General features: G+C 51.2%; 2 protein-coding genes across 3 annotated transcripts in view; both read left to right on the forward strand.

The window, feature by feature from the left end:
* NBR1 (NBR1 autophagy cargo receptor) overlaps window positions 1–7,093 on the forward strand; it is a 28,402-nt gene extending 21,309 nt beyond the window's left edge. Inside the window, exons 18-22 of the mRNA XM_024553557.4 lie at window positions 21–444; window positions 1,209–1,303; window positions 1,912–1,969; window positions 2,689–2,797; window positions 5,337–7,093. Of these exons, the coding sequence (XP_024409325.2) occupies window positions 21–444; window positions 1,209–1,303; window positions 1,912–1,969; window positions 2,689–2,797; window positions 5,337–5,510 (860 nt within the window). The 3' untranslated portion in view covers window positions 5,511–7,093. The remainder of the gene's footprint in view (window positions 1–20; window positions 445–1,208; window positions 1,304–1,911; window positions 1,970–2,688; window positions 2,798–5,336) is intronic.
* A 107-nt stretch (window positions 7,094–7,200) lies between these two features.
* TMEM106A (transmembrane protein 106A) lies at window positions 7,201–13,941 on the forward strand. 2 transcript variants are annotated; one of them, XM_024553863.3, is made up of 9 exons: window positions 7,201–7,311; window positions 7,610–7,753; window positions 8,675–8,900; window positions 9,421–9,484; window positions 10,616–10,769; window positions 11,243–11,383; window positions 11,495–11,538; window positions 12,043–12,096; window positions 12,431–13,941. In XM_024553863.3, exons 3-9 carry the CDS (start codon window positions 8,693–8,695, stop codon window positions 12,549–12,551), a joined length of 786 nt encoding a protein of 261 aa, XP_024409631.2. In that variant the 5' UTR covers window positions 7,201–7,311; window positions 7,610–7,753; window positions 8,675–8,692; the 3' UTR covers window positions 12,552–13,941. The 2 variants fall into 2 exon arrangements, with proteins under 2 accessions (XP_024409631.2, XP_024409632.2); XM_024553864.3 differs by lacking the exon at window positions 7,610–7,753 and having other exon boundaries at window positions 7,215–7,311.
* The last annotated feature ends 7,160 nt before the right edge of the window (window positions 13,942–21,101 follow it).

A 21,101-nucleotide genomic window follows, 5' to 3' on the forward strand; every position in this document is an offset into this window, starting at 1 on the left:
TGGTTGCTTTCATCCTTTAGCGAAATTTGCCACACCCGAAGAGGGACCACTTGGAGATGAGAGAGAAGAGATGGTCCATATCACTGAGGAAGAAGCTGTCGAGGAGGAGGAGGAAGATGAGCTCAAAGATGAAGTTCAGAGTCAGTCCTCTGCTTCTTCAGAGGATTACATCATCATCCTCCCTGAGTGCTTTGATACCAGCCGCCCCCTGGGGGACTCCATGTACAGCTCTGCGCTCTCTCAGCCAGGCCTGGAGCGAGGAGGGGCTGAAGGCGATGCTGGGGTTGAGGCTGGGCAGGAACCAGTCGAGGCTGGGGAAAGATCCCCTGGAGGGGAGAACCAGCTGCAGGGGCATAGCATCAATGACATCCTCATGACCTCACAGACTCTGGACACAGTGCCCCTCACCCCAGAGGTGGTGGGGCCTCCTCCGCAACTGCCCAGGTACCATCTACACACCCCCCCCCCAACCTGGCTGTTCTTCAGAGGTGAAATAAAGAGAGAGGAATCAACTTGATCTCAAAACCTGTTCCCACCCCGCCCGGCATGGGAAGAGACTGTTTCCCATAGTAAAATCTTAATTTAGGTGAATAAAAGTTGTACTTCCCAGTATTTGTGGATTCTAGATTCAAAGAAATACTTGTTTAGTTAATCTTAATTATCTGAGTACCATCAATCTACATGTTGTGATCATTGAGAGCCACTTTGTAAACACAAACATCTCTGGACCTTCCCTCCATGTTTTGTTGACTCATGGGCAAAGGTCAGAAAGTCCTCTCTCATTAACCCAATAAAGTGTAATTAGGAAGTTTATTATGGAAAGACAGAGTATACTATACAACCAGAGAGAAGTTATTTTTAATTCTCTACTGGATTTTATGTCATTGCTCTCTCAGGATGGAACATGGTGGAGCCTTGACTATAATTTAAACCATTCTCCCAGGGAGGTGTTTCCCTTTATCAGCACCAGTTGATGCAGGGGGAAGTGACATGACTGCAGCCAGTCTCTCTAGCTTGACTGTGGCTAAAGAGGAAAACCAGAAGGAGAGTGAGCCCTTCTCACCTGGTCCCTACATTCAGACACGTGATCTGGCCAGAAATGTGAAGCTGCTGTGGAGAATTTGGCGCTGCTGTGTCTTGTGTACTGTGTCCCTGCCGTTACCACAGGTGCCTTTTCAACTTACTTTTGATGTTGTGTCTTTCTGAAGGAGCCCTCCTTGTGCACAGCTTCCTGGCTCCCCCGGAGTGGATTTACCAGTTACCATACCAGACGGTTCTGCAGTCCCTGATCAGATCACAGGAGGTAATGAGCAGCCTGAGCTGCAGCTCTTTTCCTATGCTCTTCTTCTGATGGAAGCCAGGTAACAGGCACTGTCATTGTGATTCTTGGCAGTTTTTAGAAACTTGCCCTTTCACTCTTTCTGTGCTCCTCTAGCTTAGTATTTATTAAACGAGACCTCATAAAGGTTGGCATTGTGTTACAGTAGAAAAAAACACAGGCTTTGGAGCCAGACCAGTGTAGGTTCTAGCCCCAGCTCCACGTTTCCTCACTGTGTGACCTTGTAGTGATTTGGCAGGTTTGTAACACCTGCAGGTCTGTTTCCTTAACTACAAAATAAGGAAAATAGCACCTTGAAGTTGTGAGTAGACCCTCAGAAGTCACTTCGCACTCTTCCTCAAAAAACATAAAAGTACTTAACTAATAAATCAGTGTGGCCTTGCATTGCATTCTGGACAGTGTCTCCTCATCCCTTAAACCACCTGGAAATTTTCCCAAATATTAAAAAAAAAAAAAAAAAAAAAGGCTTTAAGTACTGTGTTCAGGTTGCCACCTGCCTCAGTGATAGCCTTGCTGAGCGGTAGGAAGCACTAGTGGACGCTGCATCTAACCAACAGCTCTTTTGCTTTTAGAGCCCAGAGGCTCATCAGGACTTGTAAACAGCAGACAGAAGAGCTATGACCACTCAAGGTAACTGGACCTTGTGCAGCCTCTTCTTCAGAAGCAAGCGGATATCCTAGTGTTGCTTTTGCTTAAACCCGCCTCTCGGAGCATGTGCCGCTCAGAGAGCAGAGGAGGAGCCACCATTCCTCCTTGCCCTTATTTCTGCTAGAACTTGTGAGCAACACCGAACCGAGGGCTAAAGTTGATGTTCGGAGAGTTCACATTCCACGCTGGAAAGGAGTGCCCTCAAATGCAGCACCCCCTTAGCACCAGAGGAGAAGGCAGGGAGGGCGCGCCCATGTGCATCTTAGCAACTTTCTCTTAGACATACCTGCCTCTCTGTCCCAGTCATCTCAGAACCTTGTCAAGGTGGGCTCCTCCCTTCAGTGTCCACAAAAATGACATTTCCTTTGGGAGGTGTATCCTCCGAGGAGGTGATTGAGCAGACAGATTGCCAGTACCCTGCTGTGCCCTTGACCACATTAATTTTCAGCTGGGACTGAAAGGTGGCATGCTAACCAGAGTGGTGAGTTTCTGCAGTGCCCGTATCTTGCAGCAGTGAAATTGGACCCTACATCAAGCCAAGATTTGTAGCTATAAAATTGATGTGAAAACAGTTACATTCTTTTTTTACAACTGATTTTTTCTCAAGGAAATCTCATTTTAAGGGTGAGAGCTTAAGATTATTTTGTAGGAAGGTAATGGTTTATGTTTCTTTAGGGAGATAATGCAGTTTTCCTCCGCAGGCACCACCACCATGGGAGCGGCATTGCCGGAGGACTGGTGAAGGGGGCTCTGTCGGTTGCTGCCTCTGCATACAAGGCCTTGTTTGCTGGGCCACCGGTCACTGCACAGGTCAGTGCCTGTTTCATTTTCGTGGACCACATCCAAGTCATCAGCGAGAACGGTGGCTTCTGTCCAGGTTGGAGAGTAGCATGGCATTGTATGAAGCATAAGCTTTAGGTTTAGTCTTCAGTTGACACACGGTTCTACCGCTTTTCTTGCTGTATGACTTTGGCCAAGTTTGTTAAGGAAAGGAAGAAGACCTAATGTTTGTTGAGGAGCTATTATATGTAGAGAGCTCTTGAAGTGCGGCACTCCCAGATGAGTAAGACCCCAGCCCTGCCCATAGACAGTGGGAAACAGGTGAGGTAAACAGATGTTTACAATAGAGTGTAAGATACCGTGTTCATGTTCTTGACAGTTGCAACACCTCAGCCTGGTGTGGGCTGCTGGGCTGGTGCAGGGAAGCCTTCCTGGTAGATGGCACCTGAACCAAGTTCTAAAGGAAGAAAATAAGTGTGTGCCAGGAAACAGAAATAGGAAGGGCATTGTAGGCCGAGAGCAGCATGTAAAAAGACTTGGAAGTATGAGTCTGGAAGGTGAATTTGGGCTAAGAAGAGTAAGAAAAGACCTTAGCTACACAAGCAGATGCTATGTGAAGTGGTTTGGAGTTTATTTTAACACTAATGGGAGGAGCCATTGAAGGATTTCAGGGAGGTAATTAACGTGATTAGATTTGTTCGTTGTAAAGTTATTCTAGTGTGGAGGCTGGTGAAGCTGGGAAATCTATTTGAGAATCCATGTATAGGTGGAAAAGAAGGGTAGAGGAGAAATAGACAGAAATGGCAGAACTTGGAGACTATGATTAAATGGCTAGAAGTCAAGGATCAATCCCAGGTTTCTGATTTAGGCAATCAGTAGTACCATTCATTAAGAGAGGATGTGCAGGAAGAAGATATTTGGGCAGTAGAAGAAAATTAGGTTGGTTTGGGTGGTGCTGAACATCCAGGTAAAGTTATCCAGGGTATAGTTGGATATGTACATCTAGGTCAGGGGAGAGATTTGTCCTGGAGATAGAGTCATTTGTATACAGGTTATAGCAGGAGCCATGTGATTGGATGAGATTTTCCAGGAATAATGGGGAAAGCAAGAAGCAGCCTTTAAGGATCATGGGAAGGAGGAGGACCCCTTCAGAGAAAAGACTGAGAACTTGGAGGCAAATGAAGAGAGAGTTCTGTGCTGGAGCTTAGGAAAGGGGGCCTTAATGAGGACGACATGGCCAGCAGCATCCGAAATGTGAACGGGGGAGAGGACTTTGACAGTGCAAGAACGTCTCACTTTAAAGTAGCTGGATTGCTCGCCCAACTCGCTCAGTAGCCCAGTTGGTTAGAGCATCATCCCTATACAGCAAGGTTACAGGTTTGATCCCCATTCAGGCCACAAAGAAGAATTAACCAATGAATGAATGAATGAATGAATGAATAAGTGGAACAACAAATCAGTGTTTATCTTTCTCCTTCCTCTCTAAAATCAAAACATTTTTTAAAAACAGCTGGATTACAAAGGGAAAAAGAGAGTGAAAGCTTGGATACATAAGTCAGATAGAAACATTTTTAAAGATGAGCAAGCCAATAGCAAAGGAGATTAACAGTCAAGATGAGAGGAAAATTAATAGAAGAAGATTTCTGAGCTAGAGGTAATGAAATACAAAGCAAAGTACACTTGGGAGGATCGGTTTGGCAAGAAGGATGGACAATTCTGAAATAAGAGGGAAGAAGGGAACAGTGATTTACATGTAGAGGGAAATGACAGAGACTGTGTTTAACAGATTTACTTATTTTCTCATCTTAATACTCCCAACAACCCTGCAAAGTAGGGTTGTAACTCCATTTACATTCCCTTATTTATGAAAATGGAGTTCCTGTAACTCCATTTTCATAAATAAGGGAATTGATGCTCAGTACAGTTAGTGAGCACATGGTAGGAGTCAGGGTATTCCAAGTATTAGGAGGAATTAAAAAAAGTTGCGTCTACCACAGCACTTGGCCCAAAGCGGGAGTAAACGAATGTTAGCTCCCTCTTACCTGGATCACTTCTATGAAAATAATACTAATAACAATTAAAGAATGAAAACCTAGACAGTAACCTAGGATGTAATTTTCCAGGCAGTGTTTTGTCCAGCTCTTTTGCATATCTGACTAAATTTCCCATACCAGCTTCCGGTAACAGTCTCTCCTCCTGCTTGTGTTTGTCCCATCCTCACAATCACCTTTGTTTTCATAGGGCTTCCAGAGCTTGTTTGCATCCTTCCCTTCATCTGGCCAGGGAATACTTCCTTCTAAAAGTCCCCTCTGAAGCCTGCTCCTCCTAGCTCTGAGGGACATTTCTTTAGTTGTCCGTGGAGAACAGACCACACCTCCTACAAAACAGGGCCTTCCCCGTTCTGCACCCCCCCTTCCACAGCCTGTCAGAGTAGAACATGGAAGGAGGAGGGCCGTTCCCTTGCATCTAACCTAGGATTTTGAGTAAGTCTGAAGAGTAAGTATGACTTACAAGATAAACACATAAATTATATAGAAAATGTTACTCTGCTTTTCTTGACTCCACACAGCCAGTAGTTTCTGAAGACCAGACAGCAGCCCTGATGGCTCATCTCTTTGAAATGGGATTCTGTGACAGGCAGCTGAACATGAGGCTGCTGAAGAAACACAATTACAACATCCTGCAGGTTGTGACAGAGCTCCTCCAGGTCAACAACAATGACTGGTACAGCCACCGCTACTGAGGAGTGACCGCGTATTAAATAACTTTGCCTGCTGCTCAGAGATGATCTGTATTTGGGGTGTGGGGGAGAAGCCCTTGCTTATTTTGTAATCTGATGAAGCTGTGTAGAGCCCATCACTGAATGGTCCAGACGATACTCGTATGGCAGTATTTTTTGGAGCAAATGAGAGACCAGAGCATAAGTTTTCACTTTAGGCATTGGATGAGTAGTAGCAAGACAGCTTTCCAGTTGATTGGGAGTAGAACTCCTTTCTCCATTCTAGTGCGTTGACGAGTATAACTTGAACTTCCTATACAACCATTTTTCTTTCTGCTTGTATTGAAGTTGAGTATTTTTCTTGGTTAACGTGGATGTTTTTATGGGGTTATATGTTAATGTCAGTTTTTAAAAGAAATTAACCCTGAAAGTTGTTTTCAAGAATTACTCAGAATTTCTTTGCCCGGCCCCAAGCCTTGTAGTTCCGTGGTATTGAAGGGACGCCCAGAGCAAGTAGGAGTGCTCCTCTTCCTCTCACTGTCAGAGCCACTTCCCGGCAATCCTTAGGGACTGGCGGTGTTTTCTAAAGAGCCCATTGAAGAACTTGAGATACTACCTTATGGGTCTCCGCACTGCGGTGAAAGGAGGAGGCCCTGATAGGGTGCTAATAGTTAAACCACCAGCACCTTTGAGCAGTGTCGTAATTTTGCAACCTTTTTCTTTTATTTAAGGAAGAAAAAATTAGTGAAATATTTTGCTAATCCTATAGAGGAAAGAAAAAACTTCTATTAAAGGAAAAGTAAATTTAACAGTCGCCTGTTTTCTTATGTCAGAGCAGATTTTATTTACAGTAGTGGGGGGAAGGGGAACAAACAGGTGAAAAGTGAAAGGCAGGACTCCTGAGTTCGTCTCAGGAAAGTCGGGTGGGCACGTAAGTGTGCGCGAGGCACAGGGAGTCCTGACGACCTCCTGGATGTTTGAGACCTGTTGAAGGGCACCCATCCCCAGGGAAGCTAGGACAGGGAGGAGAGGCTGGTGCTTTGCAACACTTGGTTGGGGGAAAACACTGAGAGTTGGGGTTTAACCCCAGGATGAGTGGGGAAGAGCTTGCTTCCTGGGGTACAGGTCCTCACTGTTTTCAGAAGAGTCTTGGATACAATTGGTGAAGGAAGAGGTTACAAAAAAACACTAAAAGATATTTCCATGAAAATGACTTCAAGAAAAACAATCTCACCCCAGCCCGAAGGGGGCAAGGGTAGTAAAATAGTATTATTTAACCTGGTTGGTATTTATAATGAATGATTTTAATTAATCATTAGCCATAATGATGTTTATTTACAGTATAACTCTTGAATGCTAATTAATAAGCTAGGATTCAGACTGCAAGCTAAACGGGCTGTTCGTTATTTAAAGCGTTTTTATCCGGGCTTCTGAGTAGAGACTGAGCGGCAGGGGGTGTGTGATTGGGTTGGTGTGGGGCGGGGCCCGTCTCGGCCTGAGTTGTGTTGTAGGGCTCCGGGAGGGCCCTGGGCCCGGCTGTCCGCCCCGTTGTACTTGTACATAACTGCTGGAAAAAATGGTGAAATAAAGGTTCTTTGAAACTCCCACCTGGATTGGCTGGTCCTTCCGGAAGCGGCGTCCGGTGCCTGAGTGACCTGTGATGAGCCGGGAGCCTCTCGGGGGGCGGGCGCCTGTCGGGGGGCGGGGCCGGAAGGGCCGGGGCGGGGCTTCCCGAGGCTCCGAGTCAAAGCTCGGGGCACGGCCCGCTTCCCGTACGCTCTTTCGGTTCTGCTGGCAACCGGTTCTGCCGCTGTGTGACCTGGGGGTAAGGCGCTCCCTTCTTTCTCTGTGGGATGCTAGGGCCAGTGCACCTTCCGTGCTTCCTAGCCCAACACACAGGCCTACACGGCAACAAAACGCGACTAACGGCCCCTCGGGGTGTCTCGTGGGACGTGAAGTTCCCCCTCAATGAAATTTCAGTCTCTTCATCAGTTCCTACGCCCCCACCCCCACCCCACCGTGTGGCCGGCCCCGGAGTAGGGTGGGAAGCAGCTTGACTCTTCGGGGAGGCGAGGGCCGTCGCTGCTGTCCACACCCTCCAACGCGATGCATTGGGTCCCCAGGACTGCTGAAGGGGCAGGTCGCCCTGGCCAGCCCCAGCTGTGGCTCCTCGGACCTCCCTGCCCAGCAGGCCCCCCTCCCCATAGACACAGTCCCAAATCTGTTCTTACAACTGAGAGGAGCCCCGGATCCCAGACCTGAACTAGGTGAGGCTCCCTTTATTTCATTTATTGATTTTAGAGAGAGAGGAAGGGAGAAATGAAGATAGAGAAACATCAATTTGTTGTTCCGCTTATTTATTCATTGGTTGTTTCTTATATGTGCCCCAGCTGGGGATCCAACCCACAACTGAGCTACCCAGCCAGGGCCACTCCCTTTATTTTAGCCTAGGAAGGTCTGTGTGCAGCGGCTCACCTTGCCCACTCACTCGCCACCACTGAAGTTTTGGGGAAGAACCTGGATTTAACCTTGGCCTTTCGTAGTGAAGGGGAGACCCTAACCCTGAGGCATTCTTTTCTACCCCATCTGGAAAAGCAGTGAGGAAAAGGTTTGTGCTCCCTTCCAGGATTATCTTAGGGTTCTTAGCCTCACCTGTGACCAATCTCGCCTCCTTTCTCGTGTTTCAAGGAATCCCTGCCTTCCTATGAAAGCCTGCACCTGCCCAGGCTCAGAAGTGGAAGCTTTCCTTCCATACCTGGGCTGGGAGACCTGATTAGAGTCCTGTTTTTGCCTGGGGAGAAGGGACTGGGCTGACTTCCTTCCCCTGCCCTATCCAGCTTACTTCCCTTGAAGTAAATGACTGCTCAGCAACTTTCCCAGGAAAAAGAAACAAGTGCTCTGCCATTCACTTACGAAAGTCCCTGAAAGTTAAATAACTTCTGCTTTTCTTTTCCTTCCTGTAGGCAGATTGAGCTCTCCTACAATAATGAAAGGAGTTGAAATGCATTGAGATTTCTGACCTGAGAGTCCAATGTAACTGCTTGATTTTCCAAACCCTAGCTTCCTTAGGCTTGAACTTGGTGAAAATGTGGTGGAACTCCTTGCCAATCCTGAGAACCTAAAACTAGAGTAACATTCAGCATTAGTGCTAATAAGCTTAGCCCTGAACTTGGTTCTTTTCTCATTAGTGAGAAAGCCCCCGAACGATGGGTGAGACGTTCTCCCAGCTGGGCTCTCAGGGGGACGAAAACAAGCCGATCCTACGCCCTGCCGCAGCCATCGTCAGCAAGGCTGCCAGATACGCCAGCGATGGGGGCAGCAAGTTGTTTTCTTCCTGTGCGCCTTGTGAAAGGGCTGCTGGCACCAGCTTTGTGACTTGCCCCACCTGCCAGGGCAATGGGGAGATCCCTCGAGGTGAGTGGCTCGAAGCTCTGAAAGGAACCTGAATCCAGGGAATGCTCTTAGCAGTCAGCTGGCCTCCTGTCAGGTGCCTCTGAGGCTTCTAGAATGGGATTGGGTCTCCCAGCTCTTGGTCCCCCAGTTTCAGGCTGGCCAGGGAGATGTTAACCCCTCCTGCCCTGGGTGCTCTCCAGCCCCAGGGGGTTTCCAGCCTCTCTGCCCCCTTAGCAACCATGTCCCTGAGAAGTCAAGAGGCTACGGATGACTTCTCCAAAGAAGCTAGGCTCTGATTTGCTGGTGGCTTGCAGAGGTTCTTCGCATCTGTTTATGAAAATCTCGCTTTCATTCTAGAGATGGCTGAACTGAGCTGCCAACTTCAGCGGCACACCCCAGTGCTTGCAGACCTGCTCTGGGGCAGAGGTGGCATGCTTCCGACATTGCTCTGTGGGGTCGGGGGGACTCCTGGCAGGCTGGCCCAGGAAACATTTCTCACGGGCACTTCTTGGCCCTCTCTCTCACTTCTTTCTCCCTACAGAGCTAGAAAAGCAGCTGGTGGCCCTCATCCCCTATGGGGACCAGAGGCTGAAGCCCAGGCACACGTAAGCCCTTCTTCTTGCCCCTCAGTTCCACAGGCTATTGCCCATGGCGGCTGTTCCTCTTTGTCTCCTCTGTCTGCCTCCCCCAATTTTTCTCCATTAATTCTCCCCTACCGAGCCCTAGCCTCATTGGGCTCAAGATGTACTTATCCCGTTTCCATAGATTTTCCCAATTTAAGAAATCCGGGGCATAAAGCTACTTGGTGTCCTCATGAGCATCACTGCCTCCCAGAAGCATGGCTCCCTTTCAAAGACAGAGAGGACCTCTTGACCCTGCGAGTCCTTCCAGGAGGGAGGGCGTGGCCCTGGCTGCAGGGGATTTGGAGAAGTTATTTTTCTAAAGAGCTTTCCTTGCTGTGACAGTTCAGACCTGCTTGTTCTCTTCCCAGTAGACAGAAAACCAGATGCTCCCTGTTCAGAGACACTTCAGAACCTCAGAGCCAGCCCCGAGTTTCACTGGGGTCGGGGTCATGACCCTGATTATCATCTGGGTCCATTTGACATGGACCCCTAAAACCTCTTCCCTGGGTCCTCAGCTTCAGTCTGGGAGCCAGCACCCAGCCCTCCCCACAGTTACTCCAGAATCGGAACCTAGCAGTGTCCCTCGTGAGACACTTACAAGGTGTGATTTCTTGAATGCACGTCTCATTTTTTGAATTAGACAGACAGCTGATGTCCTGTTCTGAATATTCAGAACGCTCAGAATTCATGTGGACTGACTTTTTTCGACGGGAATAACGCACGTTTGTTCAGCTTTAGTTATGTGCCAGGACCTGGGATTAGCACTTTTTTTCATGCGTTAGCTTATATCAAATTCTATGAGGTAGGTACAATTATCTCCATGTTACAGATGAGAAAACTGAGGCTTAGGGTTGCTCAGGACTACCGGACCAGTAGGCACAGAAAGCTGGGCATGGAAGCTAAGCCGTCTGCTACCAGTCCTGTGCTCCTAACTGCTCCGGGCCACATCTGCATGTAGGCAGGTCCTACACATCCAGGGGGCTAAATATACATTGGGGGGACGGGGCAGGGTGCAGAGGAGAGCCTTGTGTACGGGGAGGAGTGTCTACACACCCCTGGCCTGAGTCTCCTCGGGGTTCAGACTTCTCCAACCCGGCTCCTGCTCTCCCACAGGAAGCTCTCCGTGTTCCTGGCGGTGCTCATCTGCCTCGTGATGGCCGCCCTCATTGTTTTTTTCCTGTTTCCCCGCTCCATCGCCGTGCAGCCTGCAGGCCTCAACTCTTCCACTGTGGCCTTGGACGAGGCTGATATCCGCCTCAACATAACGGTGGGTGGGTGCCTGCACCCCTGGGTTCTGACCCCGCCTTCCCAGCAATATTCCTCTGTGGCCCTTGCCCAGTGTTGTGACCCTGGGCACCCATAGGGTGGCGGAAACCTGAGGAGAAGCAGGGGCAGCTCTGAGCCCCATAACAGATTGTGTAGGACGGGGACTTTCCACAGCGAGGAGTCAGACTCAGGGCCCCAGAAATAAATCACAGGGTATCGTGGGGGTGGGGGGCGTGCCTGAGACCCCCTGGGTGGGCAGGCTGAGCCTGGGTCCTGAGGTGGCTGATGTTTCGGTTCAGGTGACCTCTCACTGTCAAGAGATTCCTGCAAGGGGCTCCTGGCACTCAGCAGCTGAGGCTCATGGGGGGTGGGGGTGGGGGCGCTCCGCCAGGCTGGGGGTTTTGAAACTGTTTGACTTCCCCTTTGCAAGGACGGCCACTGTCACCCTTCCCTTTCCCTGTCTCCATCCCCCAGAATGTCTTGAACATCTCCAATAGCAACTACTACCCCATCACGGTGACCCAGCTCACCACTGAGGTCCTGCATCTGTCCCTCATGGTGGGGCAGGTCTCCAGCAACCTCCTCTTCCACATCGGCCCTCTGGCCAGTGAACAGGTGACCCCCTCTCCCTGGCCAGCCCTGCCCACAGCTGTGTGGATGTGTGTGGCGGTGGGAAGGGGGCGGCGGCCGGAGTGGGGGCCAACCCTGTGCCTGTTTGGTTGACAGATTTTTTATGAAGTAGCCAACAAGATCGGGGATGAAAACACATAGTGAGTGCTCCTCAATCTCTTCTCCCTGGGCCTCTTTTCTGGCTGCAAACCTGGCTTTAATCCCCACCAGATTTCCCTGATTGCCTCACAAACCCTGCAGCCAGCCTTTGGTGGCTGAAGCTGCCAAGACTCAGGATCCCCACCCTCTGCCTGTTTGGACCTGGATTGTAATGAGAAACAGCCTAGAGTTCGGCTAATCCTTACAATCTTGTGACCCTGGGCTCTTCAGCCTGAAATGCTGAGAAGGATAAATGTCTTGTTTTCTGTCGTGGGAGGGGAGCCTGCATGTGCCTGGGCCAAGCGGGCAGGGGTTGGAGGAGTGATATTGCAGTAAGGTGACATACTCACCTTAGGGAGAGGGGACAGGGTGGAGTGGCATTTGGGGCCCATGATGGAAAGGGGCCCAGGAGATGAGGAAGGTGGGACCTGCAGGTCTCTAAGCCTTCTGATAGGCTCCTCAATGTGAAACATGGTCCAGTGTGTGTCTGTCTCTCTCTCTCACAGCAAAATCTGTAGCTGGCAGAAAATCAATGTCCACCATGTGCTTTTGCACATCCAGTAAGTAGTGCTTGGAGGCCTGGTGTCCCCTCTCCGGCTTCTGGCTCCTCGGCCCCACCCTGGGACAGGACTCATCCAAGTGGACCCCTGGAGTCTGTTCTTGGGGCCAGCCCCTTCTCTAGGCCCCACCTTGTGAATAAGCTGTTAGTGTGACAGCCACAGAGCTGTCTGGAGCACAGGTGGGGCAGCAATCCCAGATGCCTGCGCAGAGTGGGGACCCACAGAAAGGGGGGCGGTACCCGAGGGGGCCGACCCGCCCTCCCCTGTCAGCAGAGCAGCGCCAGAGCTTTGCTCTCCCTCCCAGACACAGCAGCCAGGCCTGCTTCCTCTCCAGGGGCACCTTGACCTGCACCTACCTGAGCCATTCGGAGCAGGTGGTCTTCCAGAGCTACGAGTACGTGGACTGCCGGGGAAACACGTCGGTGCCCCACTCGCTCGCGCCGCACCCTCCGTGACCTGTCTGCTGTCCCCACACCCCAGGCGCCTGCCAGCCTGGTCGGCATCTCTCTCAGCGCTGCGGTGCCCAGCAAAGGGCTCTGGTGACTGCTTTATCGTGCCCGCCCATGCGCCCCCCACTCTCCCCCCTCAGCACAGGAAGCTTTAACTATGCACACACACAGCAGTAGCCTCTGATTTCCACGGGCGCGGAGGCTGCAGGCTTTTCTCCTCGGGCTGTCTCGAGGAAATTCTGAGCTGGTGTTTCCTCAGAGGCCCTGCAGAGGCCCCCGCCCTCTCTGTTCTGAGTGCCTTAGGTGCCAAGCTCCTCAAGTCTGGCCTTTCCTCCTGCCTCCGTGTGGAGAAAGCTTTAATTTTTTCTGGCTTTAGAAACATGAATTCTTTCCAGGTTCTCCACCTAGTGATTGGGAAGCAACTCGGGGGGCATTCAGTGCTGTCTCCAGGGTCTTTTAGGGCACACAGGCACTCTCCTGTGCCTCCCTGATGTGGTCGTGTGACAAAGTGATGGTCTGCTTCTCCCTGGTAGCTTGTCCCCTGCCCAACTGACAGCTGGGTTGGCCAAGGCCCTTTCATTCTGCGTCCTTCCTGCTTAAAGGCGGTCCTCTTTCCTAGGAAGACAGCCGCTCTCCAGCCCAAGCTTCTCCCCATAAAACAGTTTTTTATTCTCTTCACAGCAGGAGCAAAATAGTAGTAGAGGGAAGGGAGGCACCTGGCACCCCTTGGGCCTACATGGGAAAATCAGACAAAGCCAGAGTTGTTTTTAAAGGTATTTATTGGAAAAAAAAAAAAGTATTTATTAAAGGAGAGCCCGTGCGAGTAGACACAGCCGGCCAAACAGTGGCCTGGCTGTGGTCCACCCAGAAGCTGGCAGCGGTGAAGCTGGCAGTACCCAGCCAAGCAGCTGGGCCCTGCTGCACCAGGACCCACGGTCTGCTCCCAGAGGCGTCTGCTTCCCTTTGGCCATTGGCTGTCTGGAGCTGCTCATCAGGAGGCATGGGTCCAGACCCCTCCCCTCTCTGCTGTGGCTCAGCTGAAACTAAGCTCCAGGGACTCCAGGCCCCACTGGGCTCCGAGCAGAGGTGGTTTCTCCCCTTTAGCTGAGCAGAAATGATGTTTGCTCACTAAGGTGGCTGAGGTTTTTATCAGACAGCCAGAGAGATGAGCTTAGGTGGTGGGGAAAGCTGAACTTGGAGTAGGATGGATGGAGGGGGACTGGTGACAGAGCCCGATGGCCGGCTGGCTGGCTGGACCAACAAGAGGGCGGGGGTCGTGCTGTCTGTCTCCACGCTTTGATGTCATGGCCGCAGGGTCAGCGCGGTACAGGCCAGAGCTTCTGCTGAGTGTACGTCACCAAATGTAAAGGTTTATATTGTAGTCAATAAACTATACTTAACAATCTTTAAAGAAAAAAGTCTCCTGTGAATGGGAAGGGAGCTGGTGGACAAGTCCCATGTCAAACTGTTTCTTCATGTCCTAGTGGGCGTCAAGGCCTCCTCCCCAGGCCCTGAGCCCCTTCATAACATGTCCTGTCTTTCTGGCCTCAGAGACATGGCTCCCAAGGAGCTTGTTCTCTCCCTTTCTCCCACTGTTTACCTCTAAGGTCGGTCCCTTCTAACTTTAGTCCTGTTTGGTGTCCCCCCCTGTGCTCCCCCCAGCTGCTCCCCTCAGGACGCACTGCAGTGAGGTGCTCCTTCAGTCTGACCACAGGCGATGCTCTGTGGGCCACAAGAACAGGACTGAGGTGTCCTTGCTAGTCCCAGCTGGGAGAGGGGCAGGGCTTCAGGAGCTGGTGAGGGGGCCACCTGGGCCTCTGGAGCCTCTCTGCTGTCTCTACTCCTCCGACAGACTCAGAAGAGCCCTGTGCATATCTGTGGGCCAGTTTCCCTCCCCTTCTAGGGCCAGGTGTCCCGTGCCTGAGGCTCTAGCTCCCCTTCACTCGGAGCTCTCTCGCTCCATTCCGCCTTTCAATAGCTGAATGCCCACCGTGGGCCAGGCATCACACTGGACTTGGGATGGGGGGTCCCTGTCTGCCACCTCTTCCTGCTGCTGCCCCCACCTGCTCTGGCGGGAGGCGACCCCTCCTGGCCCAGCAGCTGTATCTCTAAGCATTGGCTAGGAGGTGGGGGCAATGGCTCCTGGCAGAATCATACTTGAAGCCCCCACAGAACTATCACTGGAAAACAAAAAGCCCAGTAGCAGAGCTGTAGACTTGGGAGGCCAAGGCCAAGCTCTCCCATTGGTTTTGCCTAGAGAAGCATGCACTTGCCTTTCACTGTCTTCTCTCACCCTCTCCAGCCCTCATGTGGGTCTTCCTGCCCCCTTCCCCTCCTCCCAGTCCCACAGCTGGCCAGTCTCGCTCCTTTCCAGGAATAAATCACATTTCGTTCGCAGCTAGCCTCCTATTCCAGAGCGGATCAGGACGGGGTGGATTTTGGGGTGGAGATGTTGCTGGGTGGTGAGAAGTTGGGGTTGCTTATCTGTTTTGTACTGATGACAGCTGGATCTCAGGCTCTTATCTCTGGGTCACCACTGCTGTATGTAATTCATTGACTGAGAAAAGGAAGAAAAAGGAGGCAGAACAGGTTACTTAGCACACTCTGAGCTGGCTGGTTTCAGAACATTAAGCTTTTTTAGACCAGAGGAATCAAAGTGAAATGTAACAGTCCAGTCCTCCTCCTAAAAGGGTTTGGAATGAGCCAGGTGCTCAGCTAAGTGCTTCTGATGCCTTCTCTTGTCATTGCCACATGCCAGCACTCATGAGCCTCTGTGAAGGAGGGGGCATTGTCGTTACTGATTTCTGGACGGGGCAGCTGAGGTTCACACGTGAAGTCACGCCACTGGGGCGTGGAGATCCCGACTGGGATTGCCACCCGCTGCCTTGCAGTCTTGGCTTCCTCCCGCTGCAGCTGCCTCTGCCCGACTCAGCACTTCAAACAGCCTCCTTAGTTTGCTTCTCTGGCACCTGTCCTCTCTCTCCAAATAGATTGTCAGCCCCTCCACTGATGCTTAGTGCTGAGCCACGACCCCTATTTAGACATTTTTAGGGGGTAAGGAACAGGGGAGTGGGCCATCCAGCAGTGACTTTGAAATAATCAGCCCTGACAGTGTGGCTCTGTCGATTGAGCAGCGTCCAGCAAAGTCAAATGTCTCTAGCTTGATTCTCAGTCAGGGCGCATGCCTGGGTGGCAGGTTTGGTCCCAGATCAGGGTGCATGCGAGAGGCAATGGATCGATCTTTTTCTCCCTCCCTTTCCCTCTCTCTAAAAAAATTAATAAAACCTTTAGAAATAATTGCAGCCCCTCACTCACTCCCGCTGAGGAAGCTCTCTAGGCTCCACACATACTCACACCCAAGCACACACAGACACGCAGCCAGAGTGAGTCTGCCTTTCACGCCCTATCTCACCGTGAATCGTGGGTACCTGGTGTACTTATCTGGGCTGGACTGGGCTGACTTCCTGAAACCTGATGATGAGACAAAGCACATGTTGCACATCTGGCAGTTTCTGACACTGGAGCGCGGCAGAGGCAAGTTCTTTACTACGTGAGTGGGGGGCAGATGGCGGCCCCCACCTGGGGCCAGGCACAGGCTGAGCCCTGCCCTGAAAGTTCTCAGCGAGGACCTGTGGTTCCCCGTTCCAGGCCCCACAGGGCTCAGTGTCTCTGTTGCTAAGCCTCTAACTCCCACGGCACCTCCTAGCCACCCTTACCCCCTCTGCCACCCTCACCCTGGAGGAAGAGCTAACAACTTCTCAGCCACCCTCTCCCAAAGTTGGCACCCTTCTTCGCAGCTCTAGGCTGGTGCAGACACAGAGGGAGTGGCCCCCAGGTTAAGGCCAAGGGTGCTGGGAGGGTCGGAGAGGGTGGGGTAACGAGCATCTGAACTACAGGTCTAGGATAAGGCTTCACATTTACCAGGATCTTGAGGGATTTTCTGCCCTCCTTGGAATTTGTTGTTAAGACAGTTGGCTTGTCCTCCGTCTTGTTGTGTCCCCACTGAGACGAGCTGGGGACCCACCTTTTGGGGATTCTGGTGACTGCCTATGGAGGTACATTGAACAAGAGGATCTTGGGCATTTTGTTGCCTTGGCTGAGGTGGTGGCTGCGGCTGTGTCTGTGGTGGCGGCGGCGGTGGCGGCGGTGGTGGCAGCGGCGGGGTCAGTGGCGGGGACAGTGGCGGCTGTGGTGGGGACAGCTGTGGCTGCGCTGCTGGCTTTGGCGGGGGCGGCTGTGATCGTGCCACTGATGGCTGCGCCTCCTGCAGTGACTCTGGAGATGGCTGGGGTTGTCTCTCAGACTGGAATCCCTCCTCTTGGGATTTCTTCAGTTTCTGTCAAGAAGCGCCGGGCAAGTGACATCCTTTTCCCTCCCACCCACTCACCCATCCGCCAGACACCGTGGGAGCCAGACAACCAAATCCAGGGGGAGAGGTGACCCGAGGGCCTCTGCTCCCTGGACTGGAGGCTGAGGCTAGAGCGTGGGCTATCTCCCTTCGCCCACAACAACACCCAAGAACCACTCCTCTGGTGACAGGGCCCCCAGTGCCCCCGGCACAGTCCCTGCCTGGGAAACATCAGCCTCTGAGCACCTGCCTCCTAGCTTGGGAACTGTGCACTGAAAAACTTTGCAGTGCAGGAAGATAAAGAATAGTTTGGTGCAAATGCTTTGAAATAGCACTGGCCGGTGTGGCTCAGTGGATTGGGTGCTGGCCTGCAATCCAGAAGGTTGCAGGTTCTATTCCAGGTCAGGGCACAGGCCTGGGGTGCGGGTCAGGTCTCCAGTTTGGGGCATGTGAGAGGCAACTGATGTTTGTCTCATACATCAATGTTTCTCTCCCTCTCTTTCTCCTTCCCTTTCCCTCTCTCCGAAAGTAAATAAATAAAATCTTAAAAAAAAACAACCCAGCACTGTCCAATAGAAATATAATATGTGCCACACGTAATTTTCAATTTTCTTGTGGCAACACAAAGAGTAAGAAGAAACAGGTAAAACTAATTTTAGTAATGATTTTATTTAACCTCATACATCCAAATATATAATCGATAAAAACATCACATAATTTATATTCTTTGTCTTTGTACTGAGTATTCAAAACGCAGCATGCATTTTACACTTAATAGCACATCTTATTTAGGCTACAGCATTGCAACAAAAATAATTTAGATTTAGACTTCATTGGATTTCCGGTTGAAAAAGTAGATCCACATTTCCAAGTTGTTCCAAACATAAGGCTTTCCAACATGTTAACTGAGTATTTATTTTAAAATTTACATTTAAATGGATGAAGTGTGTCTAAAGTTTTCAATTGAGTTCCTCAGTCTCACTGGCCACATTTCAAGGGCTCGATAGCACCCACACTGGTGGCCCCCCTATTGGACTGCGCGGCTTTAAAACCTCCCAGGCCTGAGCTCCCTCAGTCCCCACTAGGGCCCAGCAAAGCCGAGTCATCCCAACACACACACACACACACACACACACAAGTTCATTCAACAGCCCCAGCTGGTGTGGCTCAGTGGATTGAGTGCCAGCCTGCAAACCACAGGGTCGCCAGTTTGATTCTCAGTCAGGGCACATGTGAGGGCCAGGTCCCCAGTGGGGGGTGTGCGAGAGGCAACCACACACTGATGTTTCTCTCCCTCTCTTTCTCCCTCTCTTCTCCTCTCTAAAAATATAAAATATTCTTAAAAAGAGTTCATCCAAGGGTACACCAAAAGACCTTGATCTCCTCCCTGTTTCCCAACCCCAACCTTCTAGGGGGGGTTTCTTCCCTCCCCCATTCTGGGACCCTGGTGAACTTGACCCCTCTCATGCACCTGATCTTGCTGTTGCTGCTGCTCTTGTTTGGCCATCAGCCACCTCTTCTGGTCCAAAGCCATCTGCCGGCGGCGGGCCTCCCAGTGGTAAGCACTGCCCATGATGGTAGGGGTGGCAGAAGGCCGCAGGCAGGGAACGGGGCAGGCTCAGCCCGGGCTGCTGCCACTGCCCCCCACTGCCCCACCACCTCTGCCACCTCTCACCCCAACCCCAGTGCCCGTCACTAGAACCACCTCACAATGTGGCCACTACCACGACAACAGGGCAGGACCCCCCCCTAGGAGAGGAGGGAGGCATTCCTCCCAAGTCTCCCAGGGAACATCTGTAATGTGCCTTTCTTTCCAGGGCCCTGAACAGGCAGCAGACGCCTTCCACCATTAGCTCGGAGTCTCAAATGGCCCCGTGGACAATTCTGAAGTCAGCTGGCTTTTCTCTCTGGTTTCTTTCTCCCACCCTTCCTAGGGTTCCAGCATCTTCATCTGGTCCTGTGCTTCGCCCCCCCACCCCTTCCCCAAGGGTCTCTGGAGTTACCTCTCCCTCAGTTCCCCTCCTGTGCTGAGCCAGGAGGAAAGAAAATACCGAGTCCAGGTAACTCTCACAGGAACTGCCAGGCGGCTGGCTAGAAAGGGCACTCGTCTCAGGACCTCCAATCAGGGCCCCAGTCCAGAGTCTAGCTCTCCCTCTGACCCTGCCTGACCCCTCTGGGCTCTTTCCTTGCCTGTAGAACCAGAAGGATGTTACTTGTTACCTTCTTCAGAAGACTGGTGTCGGGACCAAACAGATGAATGGATGAGAAATATACAAGAGGAATTATTTGTTGAGCTGCAGGTTGGTATTACTTACTATCCTACCTGACTCCTGTCCCCAGTATGAGGAGTGGCCAGGGGAGAGGATCATTTTCTGCTGCCCAGATAGCTTCTGGGGACAGGATCTGGGTAGACTATTGATGTACCTCCTACACATCCACACCTTTACCCACAGATACAAATCTTGCTGGAAACAGCAGATCCTGAGTCTGGCTTCAGGGCTGAGGGCAGGGTAAGGGCATAGGTGGAAAAAGGGACTTCATACGCAGCCCCAGCCTCGCACACGGGGTGCAGGGAGCAGCCCTTGAACCAGAGGACAGGTGCCTTGGAGAGCCTGTCCATTCAGGCTCTCAAGTGGGAGAGCCTGAATGGGTCAGCTTGGGCTTTGAAGTCAAACCGGTTCAGGTTCAGATTCAGGTTCAGTCCTGGTCGTGTCACGTATGAGCTGGGAGGACGTAGCAGGTCCCTCAGTGTCTCTAAGCCTTTCGTGAAGGTTGTGGGGAGACCCCATGGAATACACGGAAAGTGCCCGCGCTCACAGGGACGCCGGGCTGTGGCCAGCTGGCAGCTCTACTGAGGAGCCCGCAGGGCCCTGAGTTTTGCTGATCTCTTTCCTCCTTTGCTGGCGCCCACAGGCGCCATCTGTAACCATAGACGACAAGGGCTTCCAGATGCAGAAGATGATATTGAGGCTTCTCACTGGACATTGCTCTTCATGTAAACTAGTTCTAAAAACATTTAGGTGGAAAATGATAATAAGAAGAAGAGAAAGGCACTCAACTTCCCAATTAAATGTGAAAAGGATGAAGTGGGTTCTCGTTTCCATCCCTTCCTCTCTCGTTTTCCCTCTTGTTCTCCTACTCTAGAAAGAACAGGGATCAGAACAGGAGAAGCTCAGGGTGGGGCAGGTGGACTGGGCTGAATTCAGGGAAAAGTGCCCAAGCCTCTGAGCCAGTCCTCGGGATAGAGGAGGAGTTTCCAGGGGCATCTGCCAAGATAGGGCCCCTTCTCATCTCCCTCTCTGAGCCCCACTCCGGCCCCCCAACCCCTGTTCCGGGCACACCTTTTTCCCCAACCCCACTGCAGACCTAGGACTTCCCTCCAGTTCCAGGATTCTACTCCACATCCCATGCTAACCCTTCCAGTCCGGATTCTAACTGATATTGGCCCTCAGGGAACTTCCCATGCTATCATCTAATTGTAGCCACTTGCATTTTTAAAGCAAGCTTGTTATTATTCAAGACCTAGAATGGCTTGTGGTGGAAGGAACAAAGTATAGCTAGAAGCAATGGGCCAGGTTAAGTCCTGTGAAGTACCAGCTGCGTCATTTATCAGATGTGCCAATGTGGTCTAGTTCCTGTGTCTCTCTGATCGGTTTCCTCACCTGCAAAGTGAGGGTGATAATACCCCCATCCTGGGGGTATTGTGATGATTAACGGAAATAATTCATGTCACGCACAGCATTCGATAAACCGAGGCTTTTATTATGACAGTACTCCACAGATTAAAGATGTTGGTAATTGTGAGAGACACCATTGGTTTACGTACCCCCTAAGCAAGAAGGGAAAAAAGGGAAGAAAGACCAAAAAAAGACTTGCTGCCATGTAAACGACTGGCCGTGTTTTCTCTTGACATCGAATGTAAAATGCATCCTGGTTTCTCTTCTTTTTTTAGATTTTTTTTTCTTTTATATCTAGAGAGAGGGGAAAGGCAGGAGAGAAACATTGGTCATTCGCCTCTTGCATGCACCCCAGTCGAGGACAGAACCCATACCCAAGCATGTACCCTGACCCGGAACCAACCTGGAAGCCTTTTGGTTGTCAGGACTACGCCCAATCAACTGACGCCCAGCCGGCTGTATGGGCCAGGGCCATCCTGGTTTCTGAGATATAAAGATGTAAAAAAGATGTGCATCGTGGAGTGGATGAAA

This window comes from Desmodus rotundus, chromosome 9, assembly GCF_022682495.2.
Source record: "Desmodus rotundus isolate HL8 chromosome 9, HLdesRot8A.1, whole genome shotgun sequence".
Classification (NCBI taxonomy): domain Eukaryota; kingdom Metazoa; phylum Chordata; class Mammalia; order Chiroptera; family Phyllostomidae; genus Desmodus; species Desmodus rotundus.

Coding starts and splice junctions, on each gene's coding strand:
- TMEM106A (XM_024553863.3), top strand. CDS start 8,693: ATGGGTGAGACGTTCTCCCAGCTGGGCTCTCAGGGGGACGAAAACAAG. Junction 9,485..10,615: donor AGGCTGAAGCCCAGGCACAC/GTAAGCCCTTCT, acceptor GCTCTCCCACAG/GAAGCTCTCCGTGTTCCTGG. Junction 12,097..12,430: donor CATGTGCTTTTGCACATCCA/GTAAGTAGTGCT, acceptor CTTCCTCTCCAG/GGGCACCTTGACCTGCACCT.